The following is a 27,519-nucleotide window of genomic DNA, read 5'->3' on the forward strand; positions in this document are numbered from 1 at the left end:
AAGTATCGGGAATGGAATATTTCCACTGTTCCTGTCATATTAAAATCTTTTTCATTGAAAACTCCTTGGTTTTAAAAATCGAAAACCATTTATTTATTAAAAAAAAGATTCTCGGTCTTGTCACGAGGTTTTGTCAAACTTGTTTAGTCGATGAGAAAATGGAATTGACTCGAGAAAATTCAAGAGCGATGATTTATTATGACTTTCGAAGTGGTTTAACACAAAAACAGTATGTTGACCGGATGATTTCTGCATTTGGTGATGAAGCCCCATCCAAAACCACAATTTTTCGTTGGTTTGCTGAGTTTCAACGTGGACGTGTCAAGCTCAGTGATGATCCCCGTCAAGGTCGTCCAAAAACTGCAGTCACCCAAAAAAACGTTGATGCTGTGCGTAAGCTGATTGAGGAAGATCGACATGTGACATACCGCGAAATTCAGGCAACTTTAGAAATTGGCATGAGTCGAATACAAATAATCTTGCATGAACAATTAGGTGTAAAAAAGTTGTTTTCCCGATGGATACCGCATTCGCTCTGTGAAGAGCAAAAAGCGGCTCGCGTTACTTGGTGCGTCAGAACTCTCGAAAGATTCCACGCAGGATCCTCAAATGCTGTATACAACATTGTATCAGGTGACGAATCCTGGATATACGCGTACGAACCCGAAACAGAAAACCAGTCACGAGTTTGGGTGTTCGAAAATGAGTTAAAGCCAACGAAAATTGTTCGTTCACGGAGTGTTGCAAAAAAAATGGTGGCCACGTTTGTCTCCAAAACCGGCCATGTTACGACTATTCCTCTTGAGGGACAAAGAACGGTTAATGCAGAATGGTATGCTAGCATTTGTTTGCCACAGGTCGTTTCTGAACTCCGTAAAGAGAACTGCAACCGCCGCATCATCCTCCATCACAACAATGCGAGTTCTCACACCGCGCACAGAACAAAAGAGTTTTTAGAGCAAGAAAACATAGAATTATTAGACCATCCGCCGTACAGCCCCGACCTAAACCCTAATGATTTCTATACTTTCCCTAAAATAAAGAATAAATTGCGTGGACAGAGATTTTCATCACCTGAAGAAGCTGTGGACGCCTACAAAACGGCCATTTTGGAGACCCCAACTTCCGAATGGAATGGTTGCTTCAATGATTGGTTCCATCGCATGGAAAAATGTGTCAAATTTCGCGGAGAATATTTCGAAAAGCAATAAATACATTTTTAAATAGTAATGTTGTGTCACTTCATTAATTCACGAAATTTTCAGTGCCGCCTATGTACACCGTGTGCAACTCTCGGTAGGGCGGCAGCCTTCACACTACAACACTAGAACATTCGGCAGTAACACCCCTATGACTGCTCGGTAGGTGGCCGTCGGGCTCCATGCAATAAAGGACTGTGACAGATTATTCTGCCGTTCTAGATTTACTAGTAAAATCCGTGCGTTTTGCTGGTGGTAAGGCGTGTTGTAAGCCCACACGGGTAGGTACCGCCACCCGGCCTGTGTTTGTCGCGAAGCAGTAATAGCGTTCCCGGATCGAAGGGTGGGTGGCGGCGTTCAGATGGTGATGAAATCGGGGCTCGAAGCAATGAAATAAAAACACAGATTCAACTAAATACTTTTACTTGTTTTAAGACTCCCTCAACGCATTGTACATTGTGACGTTTAAGTGGTACAAGTAGACAAGAAATTTTACATTCCACTCGATCAGAATCCACGAATAAAAAAACTAAAAATCATAATATTAAAATTGAAACGAAAATATCAAAGAGAAGAATCAGCGAGATACACGCAGCGATCTACTTGTTTACGGCGAAAGTAACAAACATTAATATGCAAAGCAAAAGTAACATTACAAATGTCTGATACCTATGAGAAAATTGATAAATACGCGCGCGCCCGCGTCTCCCTCGAGGAGCCTAGCTGGGTTATCGAGCTCACGACTCGGCTGATGTTATGCGATTACCAGAGCCTATAAGCAGCGCCAACGTGTACGACGCCACCTCGGAAACACGAGGCTCAAGTCTTAACGGTATCTACCGTGCCTGCAACTAACCCGTTATAGCGGAACATCTATTCCGCGACGGTCACAAGCAACACGGTGAGGCCTGTCTGCATGAGGAGCGGACTCACAATATGCCTCATGACTTTAGTTTATTCTGGCATTTTGGAAACATAGTTCATAGTCTAAGATCCGACTGCGGGATTAGTGCGCTCATCGGTTATTTCCTAAAAACCAAATTTTTATGTATATTTATAATTAGGAGAATATATATCTACCAAGTTGCCTATCAAAATTTGGCCGCTAGTATTTTTAATTGCTTTTTGGGAAAAAATTTCGTTCACTTGTTTTTTAAATAAAATATCGTCTACATCACGGCAATTTACATAATGATTTTAAAAAATCACGGTTGCCATTGCGCACCTCACCGCACCTCTTCGCAGCCAGGTGTAAACAGGTATGACTTCGATACTTTTTTACGTTCATAACGTATATTTATTAATTATATATCAAATTGAAGCTAATTTTTTTCTATTAATTATCATATATGGTTGCCTAATTAAATCTGGCCGCATATAAGGGTTGCTGGCTGTTAAAGATGATAAATATTTAAGGTAGAGTGAAAGAGAGTTAACGCGTAATATATCATTTGTCAGACGAGGATAGCGATTGCCGGCTGTGCGACGGTTTTAAGCCATTGCGCATGCGTCGAATGTTAGTGTCCTCAACTGAACAGATGCGGCATTTTTATTCTAACATAAAAACCACGCTGTTTTGGAGTTCGTAATAAACGTTTTATATTTACACTGTTGTTTTATTTGTGCATCTAAAAATTATTAAATTAATTAACGTAAAATAAAATTGATAAAGATGAAGTCGTGTTTTTTGTGTAACGAAAAAAGCAATGAGTATTTATTAACTCTCTGTTACTTCCCGGTGGTTGAGAACACTAACATTCAACGCAAAACCGTCGCACGGCCAGCAATCGCTATCCTCGTCTGACAAATGATATATTACGCGTTAACTCTCTTTCACTCTACCTTAAATATTTATCATCTTTAACAGCCAGCAACCCTTATTTGCGGCCAGATTTAATTAGGCAACCATATATGATAATTAATAGAAAAAAATTAGCTTCAATTTGATATATAATTAATAAATATACGTTATGAACGTAAAAAAGTATCGAAGTCATACCTGTTTACACCTGGCTGCGAAGAGGTGCGGTGAGGTGCGCAATGGCAACCGTGATTTTTTAAAATCATTATGTAAATTGCCGTGATGTAGACGATATTTTATTTAAAAAACAAGTGAACGAAATTTTTTCCCAAAAAGCAATTAAAAATACTAGCGGCCAAATTTTGATAGGCAACTTGGTAGATATATATTCTCCTAATTATAAATATACATAAAAATTTGGTTTTTAGCAAATAACCAATGAGCGCACTAATCCTGCAGTCGGATCTCGGACTATCAGTAATAGCTTTGTGACGTCGTTCGCTATTCTTCCCTCGTTATTGTTAATTGGTTTTGTATCGTGAATCTCCGTTGGTAATGTATAAGGCAAAACTAAAATGCACTTACAAAATGTCTACGCTACTCAGTCTTAACACACTAAGTAATTTTATCCACAGCTACAGAATTTAAGTACGTAATGTAAAAATAAATCATTTTTACACATCGTAAAATTCTTTGTCCGATTTTATTAATGAGAAAAACAGTTTAAAAATAAATTAATTATTGCACTTCTAATTTAGGCTGGTAGACGAGCGGGCCGTGTTAAATTCAATTATCGCACATGCAACTGATAGCGTTAATTAACTACAGGTCAATCCTGAGCACCGTTGAATTGTATGATTAACATTAATGTTAGAACATTCAAATTGCGTGTCTGGTTTTGAATCCGCGATAATGTTTAAATGACACGGCCATCATCGCTGTCTCCCGGGCGCCTGCGATTGAGCTTAAAGTACAAACAATAACATGACATACAAAACAATAAATTAAATAACAACAGTAAAATAAATAAATAAATGGTTTTACTTTTTACCCTAGCAACACTTATTTCAATGGCCGTCATCTTATATAATACCTACACGAAAAAACAATATGGTTGTATTCTTAGACACAATATGTTCAGAATATTACAACGTTTATTTTATTATAAAGGATTTAATTAATAACTATTTCGGTAGTTTATGTTCTGATCGTCGGAGATACTGGCAGAACGCAATCGGGCTGAGGCTGCGAGACCGCAGTGTACATACAGCTGTGTGCTTAGTGCGAGTTTCTTAACGTTCTCGATAGCGTAAAAGTTAACCCAATTTTGTATGCAGTTGGAACAGCGCCCCTAGGGACCAACGTAGGCAAACGATCCCATTCCATACAAATATGAGCTAACTTTTACGCTATCGAGAACGTTCAAAAACTCGCACTAAGCACACAGGTGCCGCAGAGGGCCACGTGAGGTCGCACGAGGAACTACCAGACTTTGGTACTATTTGAATTATTAGACAAATGGTAAAGCATAAAGGGGATTCCCGTGGCCGCTGCACGGGTTGACTGTCGGTGTGGGTGGATTGGCGCAGGACGGTCGCACGACTCGCATATTCACATTGAAAGGAGTTAATGGACTTTACACTTAGGCTAAATACTGTATACCACCTAATTGCATCACTTAAGAAACCGCTTAGTGAAATATTGGACGAACTTTGTGCTTTTGACACTAATTAGGTACTTAATTAACTACTTAGTAATAAGATAAAAACATCTATCCGAGCATTGTAGTATAAGTTAGCATCTGTACATTTAACTATTACAATTTAATAACGGCATTATATGGAAATTCATGAAAAAAAATGCCTACAATATTTTCAAATATTCCGTCTAAAGTTCGGTAAGGCGGATATCTAACTAAAGTTTGGACTTAGTTTAAGAGAATGTTATGAAAACTAAAGCTTTTAAGTAATAAATGGACATCAAAACTATGAAATACTAATAATTTTATAAATACACTACTATAATGTAATCATTTTGAAATTTCATTTAAGACCCCTTTCTAAATAAATAATGATTTGTCTTGCGAATGTCGGTGGTTTTATTATCGTGTATCAGATTGTTTAATTTAATTGCGTCACATTTGACAATCTTATGTTTTGGCAACATTTATTAGGTTAATACTGCTCAGAATAAAATAAAAGCCAACTTCGTCAATAGAGTTGATAGATAATAAAACTTTTAAACTATGTTACATTTGACGGTCACGCAACGTCGCCCGCCACTCGCCCGCGACGTTGCGGCGGCGTGGCGGGCGCGGCAGGGTTGCCAGGAGCGTCTATTACGATTGCAAAATACTACATTTTTTACGAAAATGTTTTAAATTTCTTACCAGTTTTACCATTTACTAAAAAATGTCATCGTATTATTTATGCTTCTAATGACAAATCGTAATTTATTACTGTACTGACATTTGTGCTTTAAAAAATATACAATTTTAGTGAAGTCTATAAGCCCACATAGACAGAGGGCTCTGCATCAAGGCCACGTGCGGGGTTTCCTTCCCGCCCACGATGAGCAGGTACAGCGGCGTGTCCCCGGGCCTGGCCGCCCGCCGACCGACGTTCATGTCCTGCAGCTCTATGTCTCCCGGCGCAACTCCCGAGTCGGGGGTCAGGGCCAGGTTCAAGTTCCTCACATCTGGACCCAAGTAGTGAGGATTACTGAAACCGTTTCCCGATATTCTGTTCACTTTCTCGGCGCTGGCGTAGTCTGAAGTGGACATCTCGGTGTCCTCTTCGTCTGTGATGGTCACAGTTTTGGTGAACCGGACGGAAGCTGACTTGGGCATGACCACGGTGGTCTCGCTGTCCATTTTAACAGTGACGTCTCTCTTCCCATTTGCTTCATCTTCAGAGTCCAGATAGACGAGCTTGGTAGTTCGAGTGGGGGTTGTGACCATATCCGCGAAGTCGGGCACAGAGAGCGGGTCACGCGTGAGGTCGGGTACGTCCCCTTCCCGCGGGCTGCATTGTCCGCGCCGCTCCATGTGGAAGGCAGACTGAGACTTCGGAAGCGTCGATTCGGATGGAACTAAGCTCTCAGTAGAGTCCTTGTTCCCGGCGAGGGCAGTGTAGGAGCAGCGAGCGGCGCGACGGATGTGAAAGGCAGACAGCTTGGAGATTTCACGAAGGATATTCCCGGGTGGGGGAGGAGGCCGCGCCAGGGTCGGGTGGGCGAGCGGGGGGGACCGGGGAGGAGCACGGGGCGGTCGACGCGGGAGGAGGATGGCGCACGTGTCGGTGCGAGGGGAGGGCCACTTTACTGTATTAGGAATGTGCTCCCATGTTTCTGTTGCTGGGAAAAAAATAAAAATTACTCCTTCGTAAAATTGAGTTTTATCTACATGTGCAGTGCATAGATTTCCAATTCGATTTCGAAGAAACCTAGATGGTATTAATTGCTATAGATATAAAATTAAGTCAAAATTAAGTGATTGAGGGATTACTAGTGGCCCGGACGCGTTTCCAGTTTCACCAGGACAAGTGGACGAACAGAGACCCAGCCAGGAGGGGTGAGATTTGTTAACAGCTGCCCGAGCGACTCCGAAGGTGGCCTAACAAACCAAGAGCAATTGCTTCGCGAATGAATCTACTACCGGATCGGAATCGCGACCCGCTAAGAAGATCCGGCGAGAAACTCAGCGGGCTGATGTATGGGTTAAGTTGCACGGCGAAATCTGTTAGTTTCGACGAGTACGGTTACAGGGGTCCCTAAGCCAAGAAAGCAAGAAATAAATAAGTTTGAGGAGTGCTATTTACCAAAATGAAACCGCCACAGGTCGTTGTGCGGGTGTGAATGTGAGTCTCCCCCGAAGATGTAGAGGTGAGCGCGAGCGCGCGCCGCCGCGTGCCCACTGCGCGGCGCCGGGCCCGCACGCGCGCGCACCTCCCGCCACACGCGCGACACTGCGGCACCACGCGGTACATCGCCGCGGCACGTCACGCACAGCGCCGCGTTGTGCCCACGTGCATGTGGTTATAGGGTTCGCCACCCGCTCGGTCAACGCACGACTCATAGATGTACTATTTATTGGAGCGTCTAACTCAAGCCAATGTTATAACGCATCAACACTTGTGACTGGTTGCGGTTTGTGCAGTACTTATTTCATGTCACATTTAATAACAATAATTAAGAACGTCTAACAGGATTTGATATCAACGTTAGAATTATATCTAAAATCTAGCACTGACTTAGGTGACGGAGGCATAAAATAAGATGGCGCCACCGTATCAAAAGGGTAGCATGTTTTTCAACAAAGTATTTAAACAAATGCAATATAGAGGTACAGGCCTACTCACTGGTGTCGTAGAACCACAGGTCGGCGCAGTCCCGCAGGTCGCACTGTCCGCCGTGCACGTACAGGCGCTCGTCGTGCAGCGCGGCGGCGTGGCGGTGGCGCGCCGGCCCGGGGTTCCACGTCCGGACTTGGTGCCACGACTCGGATTCTGTAACAAATCGCGTTATTGCCAATGAACTCTAATGTACGAAGATTATAGAAACCCATGACGCAAATGCTCCCGTCTGAATGGAGGAATGTTGCAAGTTAACCTGCATAATGTAACCACACTATCAATATGCAATAAAATAATTCGCGGACCCGCTTGCACAGCTCGTTTATTAGTTTGCATATTTCTGGTTTGAAGTAATCACGAGACGACCGCTTCTTTCAAATATAGGCAGCACGCACTTTCTTTATATCCTTAATATCTCAGGTGAAAAACTCTTACCATAGTGGAACGCCCAGAGTTCATTAGTGGATCCCTTCAAATCCTGGTACCCTCCATAAATGAGGAGACAGTCCTTAAGGGCATGAGCTGTGTGTCCCCTCCGACCTCGAGGTCCACTGACAGCGCCACGAGGGTCCCTTGCGCGACGACGCACGGAGGAAGTGTAGTTCACTTGGCCGGGAAGCTTGCGCCAGATTTGTGTCTGAGGGCAAATACGCAATTTCGTGGATTTGGGAAATTGGAATATGGTCATATGTCAGAACATTTTGTTATAGTGTCTACTAAAAAAATATTATGAAAAGCACTAAGCTGTGCTGTGTCCCGCCTTTCTGATGCAAGCGATAGATGTAAGTAGATTGTAAAACTGCAATATGACAGTTGAATGTATCTCGGTATCGTCTAACCCAGTGGTGGGCCATAAAGTTTAAGAAATTCTAAAGGAGGGCCAGAATTATAGAAAAAAATGCATTTTGTATTAAAGCTTTTTAATAAACAAAATTCCTTTTACTATTACGCCTTGTTAGGCGTGTGAGACGTGAGACGTGTGATAGATAGGTGAAAATAATGGTTGTTTTCTAATAAATAAGCTAATACCTGTGACAGACTGCCGAGATAATTATAATGATGGAAAGTTAATTATGAAATAGTGAAAGCTCAAAACACCCCTAACGAATTGGAGCTTTCGTTAAAAATTCGAAGATTTTCAATTATAAACGTCAATTTTATTTTACGCGCCAAAATGCTGACTAGAATATTTAGGATGAATGGACTCTCGGCGGGCCGGATTAAATACTTTCACGGGCCGCAGTTGGTCTGCGGGCCGTGCTTTGCCCATCACTAGTCTAACCCATGCATTATCCCACTGTGTTTCTAGCCGGGTCTTCTCAGCGGGTCGCGATTCCGATCCGGTAGCAGATTCATTCGCGAAGCAGCTGCTCTCGAGTTGTTAGGTCTCCTTCGGAGGCATTCGGGCAGCTGTTAGCTAACCCCATCTCTCTTGGCTGAGCCTTTGCTCGTCCACCAGTCTTGGTGAAACTAGAAAGACCTCCGGGCCACCAGTAAACCATTAATGATAAAAATACCTCTGTATCGTAGATCCACAGTGGGGTCTCGTTGGTGAGCGCCCCCGCCTCGCCGCCGAACACGTAGATCCTGTGCCCGTGCGCGGTCGCCGTGTGCTCTTGGAGAGACGGAGGATGCTCTCCGCGACAGTCCAACTTCTCCCAGTTTCCTGTTGCTGGAAATAAAAATTCAACAGGGTTATTGTTGCCTCATAATTTAATAATAGTTGACCGCCTCGTCGGTCTACTGTACCACGATCACCGAGTAGATTCCTGGTCGGAGGCAGTACTTTTGTGGAAGATACTCAGGAACTCGAAATCTGTAGGTATGTACTCTGATATGTTTTGTTTGTTATTTTAAAGAGTTCTTCTTCGAAAAGGTCGGATTTTTTTTTTTATAGGTATCAAACGAACCGACCCACTTTCATTTCACGTCTAAGGGTTTTGATTATAAGCATTTTACGAGTCACACAAACGACTTTACCACAAAAACCTAATTACAAAATGAGCTTGAATTATACATATAACAGATAAAAGAACCAAAATTTATTGAACTAATAACAAATACTGACTTGAACAAGAAATTTCTGATGGTTATTATGAAAACAGAGGAAGACTGAAGGCCAAGCCACAGATTCAGAAGATAAAAGAAGAAAATAAGAAAACATTTAATGAAACAAGAAAACCTAGTTAAAGTTATGAGTTGGAATAAAATGAAATATGAGTTTTTAAATAATTTTCGATGTAGACTAGTTTTGGCTAAAACACTTTTTTGTGAGAAGATCTGAATGAAACGCAGTCTACTTACTGATCGAGCGACACTGGTATACCGTGCCTTCCCTCCGCGCTGACAGCGCGTGTCCTCACCTATATTCCTATTTGTGTTGAAACAATAACGCCACTTACATCAGACGGGTCAATAAAAGACCATTCGACTTCGACTAGTTTTTGACCCAATTAGCTCGGGAACGTGATTCGTCTGAAGTGTCTCGTGAGTGTCGGTTCGTGCTGACTTCGAGTTTCAACGGAACATTTTCCCCGGAGATGCTCATTTCAAAAGCTGCTGTGAATTGTCAATGGCGCTTTGCGATCTCTGTGCTGACTTTAGTATGTGATTTTTGCTTTGAGACATGTTTGCGACAAAAATTAGGCCTATTTTCAGTGCAACTTACGGGAGAGTCTCATGGAAACACTCTACAATGGTCTACATCGTATATAACGGGTCTTATCAAATACTTACTAAGACTATATCTCCAGAAATCTCTGAGCGGCACGGAACCTCCAGACCCTCGTCCCCCCAGCACGTACACGAAGCCCCCTAGTAAGGTCGCGGAGTGCTTGCCGCGGGAGCACGGCGCAGACTTGCCGTCCGCTCCTCCACTATCAACCAGGCTCCACATCTCATCTAAAAAAAGATTAGATTTGAATTCATGAAGCATTTAAGTTCGGTCGGCTCATTGGCCTGGTGATTAGTCGTGACCTCAGGGCCCCTGGGACTATGTTCGTGATCCTAGCTTGAGCTTTTGGCTGTGGATAGTTTGACTTTTATTTGTGGCGTAAGTCATGTCATGCGTCACGTCAGCCTAACTCTCTTTATTTTATTATTATTTTTATTATATGTACTCTCTTTAGATATTCTTTACACAATGCAAAATTTACGTGTGCCTACGATTTTTTGTTATAGTATTGTATTAACATTGTTAATATCATGGATAGTTTATTATTTAACGTATTTAAGCTAATAGTGTTTCGTGCCCACTTTCGAGTCCTCGTTTCCAGTGAGAGGCACATAATATTAGACTAATTTCCATTTTACGGGTTAATTTTGTTCGGTCATTTTTATTTACAATTTCCGGTGAATTTAGATAAAAGTACGCACGTCAGTCAGCCGCGGACAGAGCAGCCGATATAAACGCGAGATTAAATTGTAAAATGTGTTCAACCCGTGCACGGCTCGCCAAAATCTCGGAATACACAGTATTAGTGTTTAAGTCAAGATTCATTAAGTTGTTATTATTTGTACTGTCATATTTTGGAGGCTCACGCAGACAGACGCGGTAATGTGGTGGCGACCCTCACTGCGCCCAGCTGTAATCACAAATATTTCGACTTCAAAGGTTTTCCCTCTAGAAATTCACAATTTCTCTCCCTAGTCTTGTTGATATCTCCAACAACCCCGACCGAGGGGTAAATGAAATGCTCCCGTGTCCCTTAAGGCATGTTTGGGGACACATTTTTTTGTTTGTAGGGTTGAAACCGCATAAGTATAATTATCGAGTTTTCAAATTTTGTAGAAAGTATGAGGAGACTTATTTATATCGCGCAGAAATCCTGTATTCTGGTCTGCATATAAAACATTACATTATAATAAAGTTCGACAGTATATTATCTGAAGCAGCGCCAGTAACATGAAGTATTTTCTGCGGGGATGGTCTCTAGACCCCTTTACTAAATGAACGAATTAGCAAAGTTTTGCTTACTAGAAAGCTAAACTTTTACAAAGGGCTATGCTTCAAATATCTTGTGGTAAATAAGTTTTCATTTTTAAATTCAGTAAAAACTCTTTATTCGCGCTTTCTTCAATCGCGTATTCGCGGATTAAAAATTGCGACCCAATTCCTATATTCGCGATTAAGATTTCTTTATTAGCGGATCTAATCGTCGTTGTCGTTGATAAAAGGGATTCCAATATATAGGTGTCTAATCGAATGTCCTTTGTAAATGCGGCGTCAAAAGGACTAATAAAAAAAAACACGTGTGGCACTCGGGGACTGCCGCGGTAAAGCTATTGCATAGCATTTTTTATAATTAGACAATAATAATTTAATATTAAAACAGTAATAAAATAAGACCACGCTATATTTATAAACATTAACGAAAGCAAAACATTAACTGTCCCCTTCACACTCATAAGCTAGACCGCGCGAGAGAGAGATGGGCAGACTTTTCGTGATGCGCAGCGCATGCAGTGCGACGTCAAGCCGCACGCTTAAGCTTTGTTCGGACTTGGCGAGTATTTTAGTCGAGTACCGAGTAATTTAGTAGCGAAATGTGTCTGAGCACTAAAAATTTAGTCGAGTAGGTTAGTAAATAATTTAGTCAAGTCAATCCATTTTGTTCTATGTTTTCGGGCGAGTAGCGAGTAGTTTAGCCACTAAATTACTCGGTACTCGACTAAAATACTCGCCTAGTTCGAACAAGGCCTTATTCACAAACACTACACAAGCGCAACATTTGAATGTGTTGACGCGAGCTGCATGGTAGGCGGTGTAGGGGATGTTAGGTTTTATTTTCGTTACGGAATTTCTTGATTCGGTCACCGCGCTCAAAGCCCGCGATAAAAGCTATGCAATAGCTTAAAAAAGAAAATATATCTTATTACTATTACGCCTAGAGTATGTTTTTATTTTGTCACCTAGAGAAGTATCCCCAGGAATAATCCCATATATGTATGTATGTATGTATATTACTATTCGATATTCACGGTTCCTGTATTCGTGGCATATTTACGGAACATACACCCCGCGAATAAAGAGCTTTTACTATATTGTACATAGATATATCCAGTATCGGTTTTTCTATGAAATGTACGGGAATCCCATTTGTTTATTATTTACGGTAATTAGTTTATCTAAATGTGATCAGTGCGCTGCAATAGCGCCGAAATATTGAGAACTTAATAAAAGCAATAAGAATTAACACAGAAGAAAATCGTGGTAAAAACCCATTGAATAAATTCTAGTACGGGGCAGGACATCTAACATGATCGTATTTTGTTAGGTTATGGTTATAAATCGCGGATTCGGTTACTTCACCCCGGCTTCCTCTGCTATTACCCTCCTTAACAACAATATTCTCAACATTTTTATTTGGATAGGCAGGCGATTACAAATAAATACCATGAATTAATAAAACAAAAATATATTATTTATAAGCAGCTGCTTGGCTCGTTAATGGTTGGTCCACGACCATAGGGTCTGGTGATCACTATCAGGCGGTCTACCGACAGGGTCCATACAAACATTACATTTACATGATTACGTTTATATGTAACGCTCTTTTGACACAGTCGGGTAAATATTTGGTGACGTATATTTTGGCACTACAACCAGCCCTACCGCGACGCAACTGCATAAGTATTACTTATTAGAGACAGCCCTCCTGACGAGCCCCCTGTACACGAGTTGTCGTCGACTTGTAAATATTGGAAGACACGAAACATGTTCTTACTGTTTCCTAACTTATTATTCTATGACGAATCAATTGTGTTTAAATAATATCGTCTTTTATTGTCAACCACGAAATTGTAATGGTTCGAAATTATAAGTGTACATTATCCAGTCCATGGATCTAGTCTCGGGTGGGCGACACCTAAATAACAAATTCGGCCTCAGACTAATATACTTTGTTTGTTGTATGCAAATGTTTTTGCACTGCACGCAATTTTATGATCCAATTTGATTATCGCATATCTCGCTGATCTGATTTCAAGGACAGGAAAAAAGTGTTTATTTGATCGATAAAGTATGTGAGTAAATGCCGGGGATAAGCGTTGCGTAACAATCAAAAAACTTCATAGATGATACTAATTGTTTTCCTAAAAATTTCTGCCCTAAAATACTTGGATAATTAAAAATACAACTTTAATAGGACTTGGTGAATCTGTTTTTCCCATATGTTACTGTAAGCGTTTTAGGGGTAATGGTCATTGGACACATATTTTTGTACTTACATACGTTACAGACTTAGTATTTTATTTTGTCGAATCTAGCTTTGTGTAAAATTGTGAGGAAGCACTCTGAACTGCCGCAAGTTAAATAGGGCTTATATTGTTCTTGTATCACAACAGGAGCTATATAATGGATATTACTAACAAAATTCGACAACGTATTAAAAACATATTGAGTATGCAACATACACTCAACACGGCTCAATGATTTCTCCGTTGAGTGAAGCGCTTGAAACCTCGTGCGACTAACTAACCATACTCGTAATGGCTGATTAAATATTCAAAAACATCCCCCCGTAATCAACGCAACCCTTTGTCAAGTGACAAATTAACTTAGGTCCCTCGTGTCTGCGCTTGTCACCCTTTTACGCTGAAAAAACTAAAATGAAGGGACGCGGGAGGGACCTTTTTATTTTTGGACTGCAACCACAATACTGGTTTGATTACAATCACGAATGAGGTGGACAATAAGTTACAGTCCACGCAAAATTATACGTATCCAGAAATTAAGAATTAGAAATACTGCATGAGACAAGAGACAAAAAGACACAAATCGTGGAGATTGGCAGCAAGCTCTGTCATGTCTAATGTCTCGTCGACAATAACAAGGCGTGCTCTGTTGCTTTCTTTAACAATGAACCCATTCAGGTCGTCGTCTGCAGCACAGCCGTTTGTCCCATACAACTTAGATAAAGTAATATCTTTCGTTGGAGCACAAATTTAAAAGATAGACGACCCTTTTATGTCCTATTGAAGGAGAAATTAGTGTATTGTCACTTTCTAAAGCTCGAGGTTCGGAAGCTAGAGTTACAATAGAGCTGTTTTAATACTCGTGTATGTAGAAGAGTTTTTAATGTTCGCTTAAGTCATTAACATTATTCTGACGCCTTATAGAGCGAACAAATTCAAATTGAATTTATTTTCAAATGAAGTTAATATTAGAAGCAAATATATACTAGAAGCACTACCTAACAGGATACTAATAAAATAATATATCGTTATTTTAAGCTAAAGTCTAACCTTGGCTAACGGGTCATCACTACGAGGAGAAGATGGACTTTTTTGAGCCCGTACCGAACTGAGACGAACCATAAGCTTCTCTGTTCAGCTATAGCATAAGAAAGCTTATTATGAAGGTTTTGTAGCTTTCAGTCAGATCTCTTCATAAGAGAAATACTGTAATATTTGACTGGAACAAAAGAGGCTATTTGCCCACCAATATCAACCAAAAAACCATGCCAGGCACAGCATAGCGCTGTGGTTTTTGCTCGAAATATGATGCCGCGTACATAGCTTATCTTGGACGTATAGCTGGCAGATTTGCACCATACAAAACTCAAATATATGTAAGTGACACTGAGCTGTATCTAGAGATTAAATAATCGGTGTAGGTGAATTTTTCTTATAGCTAACACCACCTTTGGCGAAGACTCATTTATATTGTTCTGACGCCTTCTAACCTTAATAACCATTGTTCTTCCCGACTACTTCGCCGTCGATAAATGCACCCTTACTGACTGATATCTTCGTCATTATTCGTCTTACCAGCACACGCTACAGATACTATGTAAGTTGCTATTTCTTCATCATGGAATTCTGTGAAGAATATGTATCAGATGGCTTTTTTCTTGAATTCAAATTCTCTAAAAATTTTACCTTAGGAATAAAGGCACCTGTTAACTTAGTTTCTTATCTTCTTATGTTATCTATCTACAGTGTGTTGCAAATACAATGGTATTGCCAGTAGTCATGTTCGATGTAAATCAGTTGAACAATGTTCTGTACTTTTGTTGAATGTAATTTGTAATCATGCCTGAGTCCAGTCCTGTTAGAGGAGGTGGTTTCAGGGTGGCTGTCGAGGGTGGGTCTGGGACTATAGGATAGCTGTGTTAGCACTTTGTAATGCGGCAAAAATTCATTAGATTCATTAAGACAGGGTATTATTATTGGTCTGTCGAGTTCATTTTGCTGAGTTTTATCTCTAATCTGCCTCCGTCATCTTATGATTGAATGTTGAGAAGGATGAATGGAGCTTTTAGGTACAGATGGATAATATCCTATGGTCGTGGTACCTACGCATCATTAAATGTCATAGTTACTATTGTTGATCGAAGCATATAAAGTACTTCTGTGTTACGACCAAAAAATCCATACTTTAAGAAAGTGCTTGTGTTTGTTTGTTTTTGTTTCTGCTCGAAAGGAAACAACCGAATTTATATGATCCCGGAAAAAAATCCTTCACACGGGAAACAGTTTTATTATGTTTAGAAAAAAAAACAAGACACATTGGAAAAAAATTATTGACCCTTTTCCTTGACCACGCGGGTGACGCCGCGGGTAAAAGCTAGTATTTGATAACTATGTTATTTATATTGTAGACATGCAGTGTTCAGACAGAGGGTTGCGCCCCTCTGCGGGGCTACCTTAATTGCATATCAAGTTCGAGCTGTTTACATCTAGGAGTATATGTGTTTTGTTATTTGTTGATGTATGTTTGATCATTTTATTGCAGGAAGATCAAACACGTTAATGGACTTTGTGTCGTTAATCTAACATCTTCCTGGTGTACCGAGTCCGTAGTTGTTGAGCTAACACTGCTCGCACATGCTCTGTCCGTAGTAGTTAGGTATATCGGGTCTTACTAATAAAAATTGTTAATAAATAAACTGAAATCAAATTATAATTGTAGTATGAGTGGGCTCACGCGCGGCGCCACCACTAGGACAAGTATATTGTTAATAAAGAATAACGTGTGGGTTGTTGGTATAGTTTTCAACCGACTACCAAAAAGTCTCAATTCGACTGTATTTTTATAGTGTTAATTGCTGATAGAGTATTCATTACAATTTAGTTAAAATTACAGGTGAATATCGAAATCGATGTGAGGAGCAGATGCTGCCGCTGCGAGGCTCGAGTCTCGTTTAAGGAAATATTAGTCGTGACTCTCAGTGAATAAGGTAGAGTATTGTTCAAACTTTTAACTCATATAAGTGAACAGACCGACGGAGTCGAATATTTATGCATTCGGCGGTTCGATCGTAGCCAAAAGATTTATCCATATGGATGTAACGTGAAACAGTCCTTTTAGAAAAAATTGAGGATAATAGAGTAATTTTGAAAATATATTTGAATATTTATTTTCATTAATAAAGTCATGCTACGTTGAATGTTTTTATTCATTTAAATTGCTTTTTCAGGCATATGAATATAGGGTCCACCTGTGGTTAGTTTTCATCGTGGCTCATTGACGTCAGAAATGGTAGGAGCACAGGGAAGCCGCTATTTACTGTTGAGAGCTCTCCGCAAGCTTCGTTTGAGAAAGATATAACATAGCGCTCGGCAAACGACGTGGAGGGGAGTTCATTCTAGAGCCGGACGATGCGTGGCTAAAATGAACTCTGGAAACGTACTGTGAATGTACGCAGCGATTCCAGATTCCTGGATGGATGACTATATAATCTATCTACTCTGCTCTGGTAGCGGGAGGTGTAATAGTAAGAAGGAGATAAAGGAATACATTTGTAAAACATATTCCATAAGGCCAAGCCCCGAAATATATTTTTATTCCTATCTAGTCATTTACAAGTCAAAATCTACATATTTAAATTTAAAACTAGCTTTGTCCTAGTAGAATCTGTTTTGTCTATTCATCGGTAATAGAAATTTAAATCTAAGGTTATTTGAAAAAAAAATGTCATTCCACTTTAGCTTTTCACAAGCGGAGGCAAAAGGTTTTTTTCAAGAGCGCTGACATTGACAAATCGCAAGGTTGTCCTACTTACTCGGTTGCCAGCTCGCCGAAGCTCTAAGTGTTTTTCAGTTTATTTCCCCACTAATCTTTTATTTATTGCACGGGTAGAACTGCCGCTATACTTATGGTAGAACTCATTCCTGATGGTAGGTGGCATTCTATTTGTGAACTCTTTCAGCGCGAGTACCAGTACAGTGGAGCGCGTCTTCTTAGTCTAGGGATCTAAATACTTTTGACTTTTTGAAGAGCTCCGTTTTCGTTTATTGATCTCATTACAATAATGTCCAATTACAATTTGACATTAATACAAAATTCCTAAGCTACTCTTGGTAAATAGGTGTCAGGCCTTGATACACGATAATCTGTAGATTGGCAAATGAAACCCTATGAAGCCATCGATACTAAATACATTTTTAAATTCTTAGATAACATGATGCACGCAAGCCGCGCTGACCATGTCGGGGCGATCAGAGCTACGCTGATAACATTGCATTAATGTATTTATTACATATCGTTCATGTAGAAGGCTAAGTACATATAAATAGTTAAGGGTTAAATCATAAGTCTCGATTAATTTCTGGCAGTTGCATAACGGCGCGCGCTGAGGGTGCGAGGGTCGTTCACCCCTAAAGTACCCTATAGTACGGGTTGCGATGGTTGCGATCATAACATACACATGCGTTTTGTTTACATCAAGTTGATGGCTCTTCCTGTGTTATTCGTACTATTTTTACCTTACCTTTTTACCTTAGTACTTTGCTTCAAGCGAAACTTAGCTAGTGTTTTGGTCACGTCATCGATAATCACTTTCACATATTTTAGTAAATCGTTAAATTACGAAAAATATTTATTATCAAATTTTTTTTTTTTTATTTTATAAATTTACATTAGTACGCATACAAGTTGTTAGACAAAAAAGACCGGATTGTTAATAAACGAAAACTATGCTAATGTAAAAAAAAACAATATTCAAACCCCGAGCTGAGCAGAAATACATTTATTTCATGAACTAGCGAAGATAATTGGGAGATGCTGGGCGCTGTCTCGAATCCAAAGTAATCCTGGGTCGAGTGCAACAAAATAAACAATAACTACAATAGATTTTTTTTCCTTTGTTTTTTAATACTAAAAAAATCGAAAGCATGTATTCGAGATAGTCATATTCGCGGCAGCAGTATCCTTACATTTTCCTACACAGACACTAGTTTCTGTCTTAAGTCTGGTTAGGAATTTGCAGCTTGACATAATCATGGGTTCAGGTTTCGTGGATAAGATAATTGTTGTGCCGCGTTGGGTAATCGAAATTTCAAAGTATCTCAAAAACTAGGCAACCGTCGTATTCGTAAACTCACTTAAAATCATCTGAATAACTGCTTTTCAATATTTCTAGCTGGAGTATTTTCAGCCTGTGTGGGTGCAACTATTTTAAAAAAACACGTCTTTTTTATTTGGGGAATTTGTCGTACTTGTGTTTGCAATCGATGTAACAGTGAATTACATATGAAAGCAATGTAACTTCCTTCAAGATTGAACCACATACGGTTACTTCGACAGACCAGACCAGATGTCTCGTCTATTCGGTCACTTCCATAACAAAAACGTAAACGGTGTAATATGAATCTAATGCCCTTGATAATAAAGCTGTATCTAACGCTCGTAATGATTAAATATACAGTACATTAATTTTCAAGGTGAACGGTCCCTCAGCGGCAATGGGTTCGCTCAAGCGTAAGGTGTGACATCAAAGCACCGTTTGGGAGTAACCCATCTAAGCAATAAAAAAAAATTAAAAACCTACAAACGACCGAGAGGACTTTTCCAATGCAGCTGACAATGTTAACTGACGGGTCAGGAAGTGAGATGTTATATTCATTATTTATAAGCGAATTTACAGGTGCATATGTTCCTCTCAATTAACAAACAAGTGTGAGACTGGGCAAGATATTTTTTAGTCATAGTGTAGTGAAGGTCGGGGCAAATAGACCCATGCTCCCCCCTTTTGATATAAAGATCAGGTACCACATGTCTAGTTGGATGCGGAGTTCCGCCTACCAATCTACAGTTATGTAAAAAACATGGACTTTCAGAAAGAAATTTACTAGTGGAATTATCAACAATTACAATATAACACATCGATTGAATTCATTTATTCATTGCCGAACAAGATACGCACTACAGCTTCACAAATAAAATAGCCATGATATATCGATACTGCTAGTTAATGGTAGCTATACCGCACGAATGTAAGTTTACAACGTATCTTACACTCAGACCGGAATTAAGAAGTTATAACAAGAATTTAAGGAAGACTCCTACTACTACAATGGGCCAATCGTGTAAATGTAGCAATTGATCATCGTAAAAATCACAAAATTATAATTTGCGTAATTACTGGTAAAAGGACGTGTGAATCCGCACGGATAGCTACCACCACCCTGCCTATTTCTGCCGTGAAGCAGTAATGCGTTTCGGTTTGAGGGGTGGGGCAGCCGTTGTAACTATACTAAGACCTTAGAACTTATATCTCAAGGTAGGTGGCGGCATTTACGTTGTAGATGTCTATGGGCTCCAGTAACCACTTAAGACCAGGTGGGTCGTGAGCTCGTCCACCCAAGTAAGCAATAATAACAAAAATAAGATAGAATTCCAAGAAAACTTTTCAATGACAATAACTATCGATACTTTGTGTCGTGTTGCGGTATTCCGATATCATACATCGGGCATCTCTACTCCCCACCACGTTGGGTGCCAATACCGTAACACACGGAATTCTGTGCATGCTTAACGGCCGTCTGGTGTAGTGGTAAGTGACATGGTCACTACACAAGGGGGTCGCGGGTTCGAATCCCGCCAAGGGAAGATATTTGTATGATAAATATAAATGTATTTTCCAGGGTTATGGATGTATATTAAATATATGTATGTGTATAATAAAAATCTTACATTTATATCCGTTATCTGGTACCTGTAACACAAGTTCTTTACGAACTTATCACGGGACCAGTTAACGTGGCGTGATTGTTAGTAAATATTTATTTATTTATTTATTATTTATAAAATAGCATAGCATAGGACTTTAACCCCGCGAGGTTACAGGTCAAAGACCGATGTTCTAATGTATTATAACAATGCGGAACGACTGACCTTCATTAGTTTTAACGAGGTTTTTAAATGAAATGAAGTGTCTATACTCATCACTAACCGATTTGTGAATGCGATAAAAAGACAGATGAAGTGACGTCGCATCTAATTGGACCGATGAACTCGAAATATTCAGATGTTAGTAACTATGATACCGATTGTTTTGAAACTGGCTCTAGGAAGGAAAAAGGCCCGAACCTGTCAGGATTGTAACCAGAGACATCTCTTCATCGCCCTTGCGCTGTAACCTCATTTACAAGGAAACATTGAAATTTTATGATCTTACCAACAATAGGAAAGATAAACAAAAGTCGATCTTGTTTTTTTATTTTTTTTCTACCTATGCTGATAGCCTTGAGAGGCTATATCAGCTTTCCCTAGCGTGTGTAGGTGAGCTCACGGGTTCAACCTTAGAGAATTTGCTAACACTAGCCCTAGCAAGGGCAGTGCTTCGCAGAATCTACTACTGGATCGGAATTGCGACCTCCTGAAAAGATCCGGCGAGAAACTCAGCGGGCAATGGAACAACAAGGTGCCGACTCCTTTCTCTCCTTTAGGACTCCTTTCCCTGCAAATCGATGGCTGTGCTAATATGAATTTCGCGTGCCTTAATCAAAAGCTCATGAATGATAATACTGGACTGCTGATCAATCAGAAAATATACGAAATTCCGAGCCGGACTGGGACTGGGCACTTGTCCTTCCGCAGTGGTCACACTTCCATAATTCACTTCTAATATGTAGTAAATTAATTTGCTATACTCAGAAGATTATTTAAAAAAATTAAATAAAACAACAGTAGCGATGAAGATTAGCTGCAAATGTTGTAATTAGATTTTAAGAATTAGGAACGCAGAAAGGAAATACGTAGTATCTGTGTGTAAATATTGTTTTACTCTGCCAGGATTGAGTTACAATATGGATTAACTTAAAATGCATCTACAAGTCATTGTAAAAATCTTAAAAAGAACAGCTAGCGTATTAAAAGTATTGTATTGTAATCGAATTTTTATTTGAATATTTTGGTAAGAAATCTTCCCTAAACGTTTCCCAAAACCTCTATGGAAAATTTGCCAAGGGTTAGCCACTTACCGATCATGAAATATCCTTTTTACAACCCCACAGTCATTTCACTACACAATTTCAACCGTAAATATTAATATTTATGTTATGTATACAATTGTGCGTTTATTCCATAAATAATCTATTGTTTTTACAAATGAGTGCGTTGAACCGGGAAGCGCTAAGAGCGCTGCGCGTGTATCCCCTTCCAAATTGCGCCACGCACTGACGCAATGTTGCCAATGTTCCTGTTTCCAAGCTCCGGAAGGATGTTTTCCGGAAAAATGTCAGCCAGTTTTATGACATTATTACTTTTACTAATTATGATTTAACTCAATTTCAGTTAACGACGCCATACATTTTATTTATATCATTAGCCGGTACAACTTATCATTGCTATGTTTGAAAGTTGAACAAATGAAACAAGAGTTTTGAATCTTCTTCTTCTTTGGCGCTTCCTCATTACTGAGGGTCGTGACCACCTTGGTCCAGTTTTTGCACTAGCTTCCTCCAATGTTGCCTGCATTCGACCTGCTTAATGGCGCCCGGGACGCTGGTGTTTGTGGCCTCCTTGACAATGTCCGTCCACCTGGTTAGCAATCTTCCTCGACTTCTCTTTCCTTCCACGTGACCTACAACTATTAATTTTTCCAAGTTGTCAGGATTTCGTCGGGCCACGTGTCCGAAGTACTTGAGGAGACGCTGCATACAGATCGTAGATAGACGGGTCTTGACGTTTAGCTCCGAGAGAATTGACACATTTGTTCGGCGCTCCGTCCATGATACGCCCAACATTTTGCGCCAACACCACATTTCAAATGCGTGAATTCTCGATCTGGTACGGGCCTTGAGGGTCCACGTCTCAGAAGCGTACAAGAATATGAAGAAGATAAGGGTTCTCATGAGCTTTATCTTAGTTTTTTTGTTTATGCTGCGATTTCTCCAAATCTTCTCCAATAGCTTCACGGCTGATTTTGACATCTGGGCCCTGGGCCCACCTCCCTGTCACAATCATCGTCACTGGATATTAATGACCCCAAGTACACAAATTCCTGCACCACGTCCAGATCATGCAGTTCGTGAGTGCGTGTCATTGTGCCAGCTCTTTTGAATCTACAATTAGTAAATTTAAATCTTTCTTGTTCATCATCGTCGTTAGTTCACAGTTATCCACTGCCGGACATGTATTTTCTCAATGTATATTTGTTAGTTGGTTTTCGGCTTTTCCTTTGCACTTCCTTCCGAATATCGATGTTACAGCTTTCTAGTTGGAGGACGCTAGCAATTTTCATTTTAATATAACGGAAATTTTCCGAATTACTCAATTGGTAGCACTTAAACTGGATGAATTTGAAATAGCGTTTAGCGATTTGGAATTTGGGGCCGCGTTTGATGCTTTCGGCGCTACCGAACCGTTGTGCTCATAACAGTATTGTCACATGTTTGATTTTTCATAGCGATCCCGAATCACGTGGCTCGCAAATAATTGAATATTGATCAAGCATTACCTACCTCTACGTTTTATTTGTCAACTGGTTATTGATTTTTGTCTTCACATGATTATTTGTAAGTTTAACTAGCTAACTTTCCTATATATTTCTGCCGCATATTTTAACGTTGTGATATCAATCGACTCTAGGAGCAACTTAAAACCAGGTGGGCTGTTTGGTCACATCCACTTTGATTTAATTTAAATAAAGGATATAGTTAAAAGGAATTAAATAAAACAAGGCTCATCCCTAATGAGACTTGGTACCGTCGTTTATCTTGATGCGATTAAGCGTTATCCCGAGCCGGCGTGATGCTGGTCGCACACAAACAAGCGATTCTGCGGACTGAACCGTAAACAGTAGCCCTCACCGGATCCTTCCGATCCACTAAAGGCGCTTTTAGGCACCTCAAGCATCAGTTACCGTTCTCGTCGAACCCGTCGCTTGAGCCGAAGGGTTCGAGTAAATTAACCCACAGATACAGCCCACTGAGTTTCTCGTCGGATCTTCTCAGTGGGTCGCGTTTCCGATCAAGTGGTAGATACAACGAAGCACTGCTCTTGCTGGGGCTAGTATTAGCAACGTCATCAAGTTAGAGCCCCGTGAGCTCACCTACTCGCTCGGTGAATCTAGCATGACCCCTCGAGGTTCCCAGAATAGGTAGGAAATAAGAGGCTATCAGGGACTAGAAGATATTTGACAAAAATCTAAATCACACTATTATTTTAGAGCTGACCGGAGTAGCACACGAATATGACTCCCAGTTTCATTTTGAATTCTATTGTTGGTACTCTCGTTGGTAACAGACCAAAGCAAGAATGTAAGGTTTCCCATTAAAAAAACTAAGCGCCACTGTATTCGCTGTAATTATTGGCAACGACAAATAATTTGACCCGTGGTTGGTCCATATGTCTATACACCTGGACCTATGGACACATCGGTCATGGTGAATTCATGTCACGATTGATTGATTGCAAAATTCTGGTCACTGAACACTTTGTTGTTCAATGAACTGTGAATCGAGCAACGAATGAGGAACTCAGATTTGTTTCAGTTTTATTTCGCGTTTAGTTCTAGAAGGTTATCTATCAACTGTGATACGGTTACTTTAAAGTTCATTGGTGCTAACAAACATTTATTTTTGTATTGTGGAAATATTTTTTTTTAAAATGATTTAGTTATGTTAAATAATATTACACCTACATTTGCTGTTATCACGCTTACGTTTTCCTGTACATAAGCAAATCATGAATAGGCTATTTTCTAATGTGTCTTTGTAGCTGTTAGTCTGATAAAATATACAAAGAACACCTCTACTTAAATATCGTACTTAACTCCGTTTTTCCCTAACCCATGCACCCCTCTAACCCGCTGAGTTTCTCGCCGGGTCTTCTCAGCGGGTCGTGATTTCGATCCGGTAGTAGATTCATTCGCGAAGCAATTGCTCTTGAGTTGTTAGGTCTCCTTCGGAGGCGCTCGGGCAGTTGTTAGCAAATCCCACCCCTCCTGGCTGAGCCTTTGCTCGCCCACCTGTCCTGGTGAAACTGGAAAGGCCTCCGGGCCACCAGTAATCTTTCAATTATAAAAAAAGTCAGTTTTTTATTTATACTTGAATTATACTTTCGCTTGGGATATCACATTAAGTGTTTATTTACCTAAAACTTACAACATCTTTGTTAAAATGATGATACATTACCTACGTAGTGTTGTATTAAGTAAAATATTATTAGATCATTTTCACATATTATGCAGAAATATTACAGGATTTTTGAAAAAAAAAAAATACAAAGGTCAATACTCAATTCACTGCAAAATAATTTTAAATGGTTATTTAGAAATATTATTAACTTGTTAAAAACGTTATATGTGCGCACGTCAAGAAACGTCCGTACAGGTCGATACCTAATATCTATAATCAAACAGCGCAATAGTCGGTTTTCAGATCCCACACTTTCCGCACTTTATACGCATTAATACAGAGTCGATCTATCGACGGTACGCGCTCAAACGGTTAAGGTCTAAATAATTTATTTGACTGTTGTGAAAATGACTATAATTTGAAGCCTTAAGTAATATAAAAAAGGCTTGCAGGCACTTGCAGCCAACATAAAAATTTGGTGAGCAGCACATATAGAATATTTAAAAATATTGTGGGGTAAAAGGTTTTATATTACATTTCTTCAATAATAAAAATTGTTCTCTTACGTCTATCAGTCAGGAATCACTCTGAATTTCCAGCAGTGTGTAGATTTCCAATTTTGAAACCTAGCCTGGATTAGTAATATACAATACATTTTTGGTGGCACTTATCTTGCATAGTACCTGATGCATGTGAAATGATCTTGGCATAATGAATAAGCCGCCGGGTGCATCCGTATTGAGCGATGCTACTGTGTCGGGGTTTGAATCCCGCACATACCATTTTTTCTACTGAAATATCTTAACAAATTCTCCAAATGACTTCCAGGATGAAGGAGGATTGTGTAATAAAAGTCAAACCTACAAAAATTATAATTTACGTAACTACTGGTGGTAGGGCACCTTGTGAGCTCGCGCGGGTAAGGTTCGCCACCCTTTCACTCCCACCATATACATAGTACGAGCACCTAATCCGGGATTCGGTATAGTCTATAATTCTTATATATTATTATGCCATAACTATTTTGTGGCCAACCCCTGGTTTTGGGTTATGTTGTAACAAGAAAAATGCTGCACTTGTCCATTTTTTTTAAAAAAAATTTGGTCGTCGACTTTATTCGCCAACCAGAGCGATCTTTCTCTTTCATAAAAAAATTCTGGTCTGAAAACGCTCGAGCCAATTTTGTGCTATTCTTAATAACACTGCACTGAGCTCATAAATATTATAAAATATTGGTGAGAATTATATTTGCGAATCGAAAAACAATAATAAAACGGTAGAAAAACCGTTTCTTTAATATACTTGTTATTTTTAAACCGTCACTTATTTAATTATAACAAATCCAGAAGGTACAAATAGTACAAGGAAATTTTGCTGAATATTTTTATTATTAAATACCAAAAATATTTTTGTATGACCTAACACAATGTCTGTTCCCTTTTTCTTCCTTTACTTTTTTAGGTATGGCAATCCGCTGCTTGACATATCGCTGTTGCCAGTCAAGTCAGTCGAGTTTATGTATTCTTCAATTGCTAATAGGTATACACCACTTCGATAAAGCGGCACAGCACGAGAACCCTCTCATTGTGGCCGCCGGTAACTACATTCCCGATCCTGCGGACAGAATGGAAAGCAGTCGACGTCGCCCCAAGCACGTCATTTCGGATCCCCCCGATCCACTAACGGTGCTTTTAGGTACCTCAAGCACCGGTCATCGTTCTCGTTGAACCCGTCGCTTGCGACGAAGGGCTCGACGACTGAATTAACCCTCAGACACAGCCCACTGAGTTTCTCGTCGGATCTTCTCAGTGGGTCGCGTTTCCGATCCGGTAGTAGATTCTGCGAAGCACGGCTCTTGCTAGGGTTCGTGTTAGCAACGTCGTCAGGTTTGAGCCCCGTGAGCTCACCTACTAGTTAAGGCTACGCTTATATAGCCTCTCAAGGCTCTCAGCTTAGGTAGGAAAAAAAAGGTATACATTCGTATGCTTTGCGGCATGAATAATGAAATGGAGTGGAATAACATGAAGTTGTTGTTTCGATGGGGATGAATGAAATTAAATGGAATGATAAGACATCGAAGATATAAAATGTTTCAGTAAAAGACGTATAGCCAGTAAGACTTTAGAAATATTCTTGGATGAACAAGATACGTTTCATCCGGAGATTTTATTTCATTTTCCCATTCTTATACTTTATACTTTAACTTATAAAACTTTTACTTTCACTTAAACTAAGCGGTCAATAAGCTATTATTATTATTATATGTTTAATTTTGAAGTAATACCAAACTAATAAACTAAAACAATTCACGGGACTTCGCTCCTAGCGGTGTCGCCAAAACGTTCAAGTCTTTTTCTTTTAGGATCATTGCACTAACATTGTATGTGCGTCACGGTTTTGAGATTTTACAAACGCAAAGCCCTAAATGTTCTGTCTCAGTTCCAAGCAAAGACCATCAAACTTACCGGTATCGCCTGTTATTGCTCCATCAGTTATATCCTTTAGTTCTATTACCTCCATATCGGCACAACACTGTTCTACTTTTGTCATTGACACATTTCACTCACTGCCCAAAATGTCAATTGTCAAATGTTTGAAATCAACATGAACTAGGTTCCTATCTACGTAATGTCGCGGAAATTTTGATCAAATAAACAAAGCTAAACTAAATGATTAGAAGAGCATACTGCTTTTATGATACACCTTATTTAATTTTGTGTTTCTATTAATTGAAACACATTAATAAGACCCATGCCATCAAAAGGTATTGTTTTATCTAATAGACAAATTGAAGACGGATTGAAATGTATGGGTGTTAGAAAATGACTGCCAACATTCAGATGTGTGAATATAGTAGAAT

The 27,519-nt window shown here is 39.8% G+C and overlaps 1 protein-coding gene and 1 long non-coding RNA gene across 3 annotated transcripts; one reads left to right on the plus strand and one right to left on the minus strand.

Annotated features, from left to right (window-relative positions):
- Positions 1–1,605: 1,605 nt before the first annotated feature.
- LOC114251965 (uncharacterized) lies at positions 1,606–27,263 on the minus strand. Of its 2 annotated transcripts, none has more exons than XM_028186414.2 (7): positions 27,125–27,263; positions 10,089–10,253; positions 8,870–9,024; positions 7,788–7,989; positions 7,359–7,505; positions 6,819–6,965; positions 1,606–6,354 (listed from the first exon to the last, which is right to left on the minus strand). In XM_028186414.2, exons 1-7 carry the CDS (start codon positions 27,207–27,209, stop codon positions 5,495–5,497), a joined length of 1,761 nt encoding a protein of 586 aa, XP_028042215.2. In that variant the 5' UTR covers positions 27,210–27,263; the 3' UTR covers positions 1,606–5,494. The 2 variants fall into 2 exon arrangements, with proteins under 2 accessions (XP_028042215.2, XP_089585478.1); XM_089729352.1 differs by lacking the exon at positions 27,125–27,263 and adding an exon at positions 21,561–21,860.
- LOC149502586 (uncharacterized) lies at positions 15,293–20,363 on the plus strand. The gene is made up of 2 exons (XR_016323453.1): positions 15,293–16,534; positions 16,775–20,363. It is a non-coding gene; the product is annotated as an uncharacterized LOC149502586 (long non-coding RNA).
- Positions 27,264–27,519: the final 256 nt, after the last annotated feature.

This window comes from Bombyx mandarina, chromosome 08, assembly GCF_030267445.1.
Source record: "Bombyx mandarina strain Sakado chromosome 08, ASM3026744v2".
Classification (NCBI taxonomy): Eukaryota; Metazoa; Arthropoda; class Insecta; order Lepidoptera; family Bombycidae; genus Bombyx; species Bombyx mandarina.

What these genes read in the sequence shown, in the direction of transcription:
- LOC114251965 (XM_028186414.2), bottom strand. Translation starts at nt 27,209, where the DNA reads ATGACAAAAGTAGAACAGTGTTGTGCCGATATGGAGGTAATAGAACTA. An exon ending in ACTCTGGGCGTTCCACTATG is followed by an intron (nt 7,506 to 7,787) that starts GTAAGAGTTTTT and finishes GATTTGTTACAG; the next exon opens with AATCCGAGTCGTGGCACCAA. An exon ending in CCTGTGGTTCTACGACACCA is followed by an intron (nt 6,966 to 7,358) that starts GTGAGTAGGCCT and finishes GTGGTGCCGCAG; the next exon opens with TGTCGCGCGTGTGGCGGGAG.